Genomic DNA, 9,801 nt, shown 5'->3' with positions numbered 1-9,801 from the left:
CCCCCCCATTTAAAATCCTATAGGAAAATCACTACTTTGGAAATCCATTTGTCAGTTTCCATTAAGTTAGAAACATACAAACTTCCTATCCCGAAAGCTCTCTTCCTGTGGAAAAAAATGCAAGCATTTATTCCATCAAAAGACAAGTACCCAGCCACTCACAGAACAGGTGAATAAGCTGAGATCACGAGATAAATGACTGTAGTGTAATGGAAAAGACAAAGCCATGCAAAAGTGGAGGCTCTCACAAACATAAAGCTAAACAAAACAACACAAAAGTTGGGTGCAGACCAGCATCATTACCCTTTTGATAAAGTTTGAAGATGTGGTAAAGCCAATGCTGTCTGCACAGGCAGCACACACACACACACACACACACTGTATTGCACCATATCACAGTTTGCTAGATAAATTGCAATAGAATAAGCAATGAACTTTGGAACAAAGTAGAACAAGCAAAGCCAGGACCGGCAGCCACACCATGGTGTTGCTGAGCAAGAAAGCTGAGTGGAAGGCCTGGCTTCTCACAGTTTTTAAAGCACTCAGCCAACAAACCAGACTCCCGCCTAGTCCATTCCCTACCATGTCCCTACCGTGTCCCAAGGTTACAGTCATCACAAGTGACATAATTGCAGGTTACAGTGATCACAGGGGCCTGCGGAAGCCCAAGAAACCTGTGGGGTGTATCCTTTCCTGGGATCTGAAGTCCCACTCTGAAACGTGCAGTTTTCTGCCTGGCTGAGCTCTTTGCTGTGACCGCTGTTTGTTTTAACACTTTGATCTCCTCTTGTCCTTCGAGTAGGCTCTTTTCTCTTCAAAGGTTATTTATGTTCTCTCTCCCAGGACAGGCAAGGAGGGAAGTCAGATGGCAGTGTGGCCGCCAAGGGTGAACTTGTAACTCAGGTAACGCATGAATGGGCAGTCAACACTCATTCTAAGTGGGCCCAGAGGCTGGGGCAGGGAGAGTGGGGCCTGGGTTGCAAAGAAATGCATCCCAGCATTTGCTTTCTTGGGGGTTGGGGGGAGGAGGCAGGCAGTTCTGTCACAGGAGGACATTTACCTGGGCCTTTGGGGTTAAACTTTGACTGCTACCAAGTAGACAAGTGATAAGTAAGGTGATTGTCTGATACCATTGATGGTCTAATTTGCTCTGTCATCTCTTTAAAAGAAAGTTACACTAAACTGCACCTTGCAGACCTCCTAAACAGTAATAAATGTGTATTGTAAAACCAGACAATGGGGTCTATACCATTATCCAGCTATCTCTGGAACATAATCTGTCAAAATAAAGCAGACCAGACCCAAAGGTTCTCAGTCCTGGCATATGTATTTAAGACCTCCTTTTTCACTAAACATCACTAGAGAGTATTTTTGTCCCTCTGGAAAATGGACCTTTGCCTTTGAGCTTCCATTTCCTTGTGTTGAGAGTGGGCTTAACATCTCTAGACTGCCTGCCTCCCACAGTGCTGTAAGACCAGGATCATGAGATTGTGTGCTTTGAAATTACAAGATCAACTGATATTGAAGATGCAAGATAAAAATGATGTGGGCCACAATTGGTGAGGATGCTCCAGACCTTCCTAACGCTGCGACCCTTTAGCACAGCTCCTCACACTTGTAGTGGCCCCCAACCATAACGTTATCTTGTTGCTAATTCATAACTGTAATATTACTGATGTTATGAAACATAATGTACACGTCTGATATGCAATGCACGTGGAACGGCTGTTCAAACATCACCCCTCATGGATCATGACCCACAGGTTGAGAACCACTGTTCTAGAAGCTCAAAAGAGAAGGTTCTAGGTACCTGTAAAAGAGTCTAGACACCACAAAGAAAGGGATCTAGACATGTAGAAGAGAACACACACAAACACACAAACACACACACACAAACACACACACACAAACACACACGCAGGCACACACAGAGGCAAGAGACATAAGTTGTCTACACTGGCATCAATCTCACTGGCAGGTCCCATCAGTCTCATTGGCAGGTCCCATGCACTATGGACTATTGAGTACTTTAATACCATCCTCCAGACTTAAGGGCATACTCCCTGACTCCAAAATGCTTCTGAGTATCACACAGTTACCCTAGGAGACAAGAGAATTCTTTAAGATCATAAATAACAAGCACTGCATTTTGCAAGCCTGTCAGGTTGTGATCGGTGTGAAGTTTAAAACTAACAAATGCAGGCATTAAATGTTGAATATGAAACCAAGCTGTATCTCTGTGTGGGAATATCATTCAGCTGAATCCACAGAAATTAACCGAGTGCTCACTGCTGTACCAGGCACCATGGGGCCCACAGAAGCTCCACTCTGCTCTCCGTGTTTCCAATATACTTGGAGGTCTGAGATTTCACCTACAAATGAAGGACAAAATAAATAAATAAATGCAAAGAAATAAACATAAGCCCTCCAGGATATACTACCCAGGTCACATTGTAGTAGGATATACTACCCTGGTCACACTGCAGTAGCATATACTACCCAGGTCACACTGCAGTAGCATATACTACACAGGTCACACTGCAGTAGCATATACTACCCAGGTCACACTGCAGTAGGATATACTACACAGGTCACACTGCAGTAGGATATACTACACAGGTCACAATGCAGTAGGATATACTACCCAGGTCACATTGCAGTAGCATATACTACCCAGGTCACACTGCAGTAGGATACACAACCCAGGTCACACTGCAGTAGGATATACTACCCAGGTCACACTGCAGTAGCATATACTACACAGATCACACTGCTGTAGCATATACTACCCAGGTAACACTGCAGTAGCATATACTACCCAGGTCACACTGTAGTAGCATATACTACCCAGGTCACACTGCAGTAGGATACACTACCCAGGTCACATTGCAGTAGGATATACTACACAGGTCACATTGCAGTAGGATATACTACCCAGGTCACACTGCAGTAGGATATACTACACAGGTCACATTGCAGTAGCATATACTACCTAGGTCACATTGCAGTATGATATACTATACAGGTCACACTGCAGTATGATATACTACACAGGTCACACTGCAGTATGATATACTACCCTGGTCACACTGCAGTAGCATATACTACCCAGGTCACACTGCAGTAGGATATACTACCCAGGTCACACTGCAGTAGCATATACTACCCAGGTCACACTGCAGTAGCATATACTACCCAGGTCACACTGCAGTGGCATATACTACCCAGGTCACATTGCAGTAGGATACACTACCCAGGTCACATTGCAGTATGATATACTACACAGGTCACACTGCAGTAGCATATACTACCCAAGTCACATTGTAGTATGATATATACTACCCAGGTCACACTGCAGTAGTTTTTAGCTGCTCTGGCAATGTCACATAGGCGATGGCTCTGGAACTGGGCCATGGGTTATTCGGGATTTTTTTTAAAGAGAGGGTTTCTCTGTAGCTTGGCTGTCCTAGAACTCACAGACACCCACCTGTCTCTGCCTCCCAAATGCTGGGATTAAAGGTGTGTGCCACCACCGCCCAGCTTTTGAGGTAACAATGAAGAAAGTGTTTGGAGCCACGGGACAAGAGCAAAAGAGAGTGAGCATATGCGGGGCAGATACTTCACTGGAGGATGGCACAGGGACTTCTCACCGCAAGGTGCCAGCCAGCTTCTAGGCAGGTTGCTGTGGGACAGGAGGAACGAAGAGAGAGCAGGAGAAAGGGGTGAGGCTGAGATGAGATCCTGAGAGCAACAGCCTGTTGTTACAGGTGCTTCCTAGCAGGAGTGGCATGATGGATGTGGTGTTCCAGGAAGGACTCTGGTGGGGGTTTAGAGGATACAGTGTGGGTAGGAAAGGCCTCAAAGGCATGGGGACCATGGTGGCTGCCAGGGAACTTCTAAGGCAAGGAATTGGCAGGTCAGGATCTCCAGCTGGATGCCCAGCTGAGTAACCCCACTTTTAACAGGAAAAAGAAACGAAGAGGGATGGCTAGGCTTATGGGAAAGGCAGCCTGTCTGGGCCTGTTAGTGTGGTACCATTGTTGAGAGACCCTCAGCAATGACTGAGGTATCAGAAGAGGGTAGACCCCATGGTGAGAAATTTGAATTTAGGAGGAAAATCGGGTGTGGCCATAAGGATTTGGACAGTGCGGGGCCCTGAGCACCCCAAGGGCATTCATGTCATTGATGCATATGAATTAGCAGAGGTACCCTCTAGACCTGTGGTTCTCAACCTGTGGGTCATGACCCCTTGGGGGTGGGGTCACAAACTAGACCTCCTGCATAACAGATACTTATATTGATTCATAGCAGTAGCAACATTACAGTTATGAAGTAGCAACAAAATAATTTTATGGTTGGGGTGTGGTCATCACAACATGAGGAACTGAGTGAAAGGCTCGCAGTACTGGGAAGGTTGAGAACTGCTGTGCTAGACTGTTTTGATCTCATGTTGTGGGCATAATTTGAACCAGGTGTCATCCTCCCATCTCTGATCCCAACCTCCAGCTTTCATTGCCATTAACCCTCTTTAAAAAGTCCCTCAGGCTGGAATCAGCCATGGCTCCCCCAGGAAGCTCAGCCAGCCGACAAACAGCACCCCCCCTTCTCTCCTCCATGCCTGGGCCTGCTTCCATCCACCTTCCAAAGCTGTCTCGACACCTGCTTCCATCTCACACCATGACTGAATAAAGCTCACGTCTTTTTCTTCTCATTTTTAAGTATAAGATCATCCCTAGCCCTGGGACGCATCCCCTGCTGGTCCTGGTGAACCCCAAGAGTGGAGGGAGACAAGGAGAAAGGTAGGTCCTCTTTTCTTTCAAAATAGGCTAAAACAACCTGACCCAAGCCCCTTCCTCCCCCAGCCCCCACATAGTATACCATACAGTCAAAAACACCTGGGCCCATGGCCAGTTCATCATCTGGCCCAGGTGAGTTAGTAACCCGTGCCTCAGTTTCCTCCCCTGTGACATAATAGCAATGATATCACCTCTCACAGGTTACCTTAAGGATTAGAATAGACCTAGTGCTTAGCCTTGGACCTGCCACATGAGCCCCTGTGAAGGCCACCAGAGTCAAGTTCTGAGGGGCCTGTGCCTTCCTATGCCATTGCAAGTCTTTCCTTGGTTTAAAAGACTTGGTGAGGTTCACCTGCTTAGCGCCAACCCCACCTTATCAGTGAAGGAAATGCAGGGTTTGGGCGAAGCTGGAGTAAGCTCAGCAGGGTGGGAAAAGAGATGGGGGCAGGAAAAACCACTCTGCCTCCCGGGCCTGCCCAGTCTGGGAAATGAGCAGATGGCACAGAGAACAGGAATCCAGGCTTGGGAAATAACATTAGGTAGAGCCCAAGCAAGTATTATGAAGACCCCACCTCTATCCAGTGTCAAGACCCTCTCCTAGCCTGACCTAGTAGTCTCAAGGTAGAGCCTAGAAACCAAACCCAGACAGAGCTTTGCCTGTCAGCTTCCCAGCCCCACCTCCTCCTGCAGGTACTCTTAGGAGGATGCTAGGCCCTCTCCTTAGGGGACTTCAGCGCCTCTGTATAATCCACAACAGATAGAGTCACCCTACTTAAACCATGCAGAATAGCCAGAGGTCTCTAACAGAGAGGAAGCCCTAGAACAGCAGTCCTATTCTCTGCCATAGCAAGAAGCAGTCCATAGGGTGGGGCTAGAGTCAGATGGAGGGGCAGCTTTACGCCAGAGGGAAGGATGTAGGGATCTAGGTGTACTGGGATATCGGGTCTGCACGCATCACTTCCCGTCTTAGGTTTAAACAGCTGGTGGATCTCACCACAGATGGGTCCGAAGGCCCCCATATGACTGCTGCCCTACCATTTCCCCGCCTCTATTGTTGTGTTTTGTTTTGTTTTGTTTTTTCCCTGTAGAATTCTTCGGAAATTTCACTACCTGCTCAACCCCAAACAAGTTTTCAACCTGGACAATGGGGGGCCTACGCCAGGGTATGAACATCAGTCTTCACTGTGCCCTGCTTTGGTCTCTGAAGATGACACCTTCCTTGGTCACCTTTGGAATCTCCTGGCTTTTTCTGCCTACCGTCCTTACTTACCCACCCCTCACCTTGGCCCTGCTTCTTGTTTGGGAAGCTGCCCTGGGTACCTTGTCACTGAAGGAGGTGTGGATGTCAGAGGGAAACTATGACCCAGTCATTGGACAGACAGGGAGGTCACGCTGCTGTCCTACTTGGACTTCGTTGCAAGGCTCTTAGTGCGTTTAATGATGTCTCTCTGTAGATTGACACATTCACCCCAAGTCTGTTGTGTCTTCCGCTATGGGAAGGGAGTATTTCTGTCATGGAGACCATTCTTTCACTGAATTACCCAGCTTTGCAGAGATTATACACCTCCTGATCCTTCTCCCACCTCCTTGCTCCCTAACAAGACAGGAAGAGCTGTTAAGAGAGGAGGAGGCAGGACCTAGGTGGCTCATCCGAAGGTCTGGTGGGTGGAGCTTGTCCTCAGCCTCAGAAATTATTCCCTCAATGGCCTAGACGCCATCTACTCAGTCAGAGGTGGTGCCCTAGCGCCACCTGCTGGCAGCTCTGCCAGCACCATCTTCCTGGTCTGGTCAGGGCTGTCACACCTCCTGACCTGCATTTCTACTCTAGAGTCATTGAGATTCCTCCAAGGGGGCTGAAGTAAAGTGTCTAAAAATGGAATCTGTCCCTGTCTTTCCGTTGTCTGGCACGGGGGTTATTTATAGAAACGGAAGCACAAGACCCAGTTAAAAGGAGAACGACACACAGGTGCACATTCACCGATCTGTAAAATTTACTCAGAAGTCAGTCCAGACTCTCGCAGTTGCCACATAGCCGCGTGTCTGCCGGTTACTGCTGGATAGCACCGCCATGTGCCAAAACATCAAGTACCTTTTCAGCCCCGCTCTCTCCTAGGGTATTTCAGGAGCACAGCCTTTTCGGCTTTTTATTGGTTTTCCTGTGAATGACAAGCACAGGGCCTACTTCCAGGACTGCTGGGCCCAGAGCATCTTCAGTGTGCCTGTTTATCTGTACACAGACAGGCTGTCCAGCTGAAGGGAGCCCCCATACTGCCTGTAGGAGAGGAGGGTTCTGCAAGGGAAGGGAGAGGAGATAGTGACTTGCCAACATTGGCATCCATGCTTGGAGCACCCCTGGGACTCCTCAAACCAGGTGGTTGGGAAGAGAGAATGTGCAGGCCTTGAGATTCCTAATTGGCACCTCAAAGTGTCCATGGGTCACATTTTCTCCAAAGCAAGGGTTCTTGACTTTTTCTGCCAGGGACTCCTGTCACGATCTGGTAGAGTATGAACTCCATCTAAAATAATATTTTTTAAAGCATAATATGAAATAATATGTGAATTCCAGTAGAGCAAATTATGTTGAGAAGTGGTTACCCAAAACTAAAAAGGCAAATTTGTGGTATGTAAGTGAATGCCTTTCTGTCAACACATTAAACAATACCTGTAGTCGGGTTCAATAATGACTGTAAACTGAAAGCCACAAGCTACAGAAATGATAGCATGTAACCTATGGTCCAGCCTTACGGAAGTGTTGAAACAGCTGTGGTGTTCACTGTGACAAAGTTGCAGGTGCTATTGAAGCCTCTGTGGTCTGTTATCCACATTCGTAATTGAAAGAAACGCTAAGTGTCAGTTAGAGAACAGAGAAATATATTTTTCATATATATCAATATATTCATATATATCAGAGAAATATATTAACATAATATTTTCTCTTCCAAGTTCACAAACCTCTGAATTATATCCACAGACCCACCAGAAGGTCAGTGGACCCCCAGGTCCTGCTCTACAGGATTCATGCTCCCAGGAAAAATGGGGTCTCTCTCCCCATGGCAGGGGGCCCTCAGAGGAGAAAATAAAGACCCAGATAATTAAATGAATCTTTCTTTAAAAGGTAGTATTAGAGACAGCAGTGAGGAGAGCCTGAGAGGAGTCAAAATATTAGGGATGCTTTGTATGGTTGCCAAAATGTGAAAACTGTGAACTCCTCAAATCGTTGAGGAATTCTCAAAAATGTTTTTCGGCATGCTGAATGTTGGATCAGATTCTCCTTCCATTAGGAAGTCAGCACCCCCACACACACATATGCACACAACTGATTCTTCCCCATAGTTGGGAGTACTATATAGTAAGTTCTGGTTCCAGAGTGCTAAGTGACTCTTCCAACCTCGAAAGAACCTGATTCCAGGGAACAGGGAGGACCAACTCAGAAGTATCGAGTGCTAAGGCTGTAACGTAGTTCATTGAGAGTTTGTTTAGCATCCTGGGCACCAGGATTCAATACCCAATGCACACACGCACGCCTGCACGCAGGCACGCACACAGGCGCGCACACTTGATACATGTTGAAATAGTAAAAGTGTTAGTCACCTAATAACAAGACCACTGTGGCCCTTCTTCTTTCCAGACTGAACTTCTTTCATGATACCCCAGACTTCCGTGTTCTTGCCTGTGGTGGAGACGGCACAGTTGGCTGGATTTTGGATTGCATTGGTAAGGATGGCTAGGAAGGCTTTTACTCATTATTTATAGTGAGTTGATTTAAAGTCAGCAGAAAGCATTGAAGTAAAGAAGGAACAGAAGCATGCCTTCTCTATCCGGATGCCCACCCTTGCTTGGACTGCTGCTTGATGAGGTATCTGGTGTGAGGAGTTTTCATTGTAGACTTGATCTTCAGAAACATGTATGTCACAGGCAGAGCTGGGCAGTAGCAGAACCAGATGTATTGGAAGTAGGACTGCAGATCCAGGTGGAGTCAAGGTGATATGAAGTAAAGGCCAGGAAGCTAAGAATGGCAGATCTGCTAGAGATGAACACCTGGAGCACGAGTCCAGAAAGCACATCTGGGAAGTGCAGATCCGTGCAAGCAGAGAAACACCATGCTGAGCTGCATCCTACATAGAAAAGGCAGGGAAGCAGGCTGGAGGGCTAGGGGCCTGAGTAGCCCAGCCCTGCCTAGATGCAGAAAGTGATAGGGTTTATCTGTGATATTTGGGGGTGGGGTCTAGTTAAGACCTAACCCCTGCTAAACCAAGGGAAAGTCTGCAATATAGAACACAAAGAAGGAAACTGTGGCTTCAGTTTCCAGCAGAGGCACTGTGGTGGGCAGGCATCAAAGAGGGGCAGAACCAGAGCCATGAGCCCAGGTCTGCTTCATACCATCTGTCAGCCATTACAAATGCTGCCTTGAACCTTTATGGGCCAAGCCCTCTTGGAGTCAACTAGAGATGCCGCCAAGGAACAAAGAGGCATCTACCCTAATGGAGCCTAATGGAATCTGTCCCTGTCTTTCCTTCTAGAGCTGCACGGTTCTCAACCTGTGGGTAATGATCCCATCAGGGATCAGATGGCCCTTTTACAGGGTTGTCTAAGGTCATCAGAAAACACAGATACTTACATCATGATTCCTAACAGTAGCAAAATTAGAGTTAAGCAACAGAAATAATTTTGTGGTTGGGGTCACCACAACGTGAGGAACTATATTAAAAGGTCTCTGTATTTGGAAGGTTGAGAACCTGTGGTCTAGAGTAAAGACCTAGGCAACTGAGAAATGAGGGGAATGGATAGAATGTCAGAGTGAACATGTAAGAAGGTTGGGGCAAAGCAAGAGGGGAGGTGTGATCTAGGAGAAGTCAGGCAAGACTTCACATGTTGGGAAGGGATGCTAATTCTAAGAACTGGGGGAAAACTGAGTGCCACGGACCGGGATTTCTCGCGGGTCCCTGTTCCGCGGGACAAGGGATTCTGGCCAGGTGGGCACGGGATTCGGCTTTGACAAACAGAC

The 9,801-nt window shown here is 47.2% G+C and overlaps 1 protein-coding gene across 3 annotated transcripts in view; it reads left to right on the top strand.

Moving 5' to 3' along the window:
• Dgkg (diacylglycerol kinase gamma) overlaps positions 1-9,801 on the top strand; it is a 187,292-nt gene that overhangs the window by 80,811 nt on the left and 96,680 nt on the right. For all 3 annotated transcript variants that reach the window (XM_031363514.1, XM_031363513.1, XM_031363515.1), the window contains 4 exons: positions 844-903; positions 4,720-4,799; positions 5,885-5,959; positions 8,425-8,510. In XM_031363514.1, coding sequence (XP_031219374.1) covers positions 844-903; positions 4,720-4,799; positions 5,885-5,959; positions 8,425-8,510 — 301 coding nt within the window. The remainder of the gene's footprint in view (positions 1-843; positions 904-4,719; positions 4,800-5,884; positions 5,960-8,424; positions 8,511-9,801) is intronic.

The sequence above is a fragment of the Mastomys coucha genome, unplaced genomic scaffold (genome assembly GCF_008632895.1).
Source record: "Mastomys coucha isolate ucsf_1 unplaced genomic scaffold, UCSF_Mcou_1 pScaffold12, whole genome shotgun sequence".
NCBI classification, from domain to species: domain Eukaryota; kingdom Metazoa; phylum Chordata; class Mammalia; order Rodentia; family Muridae; genus Mastomys; species Mastomys coucha.
This window is presented reverse-complemented; position numbering and strand designations above follow the sequence as displayed.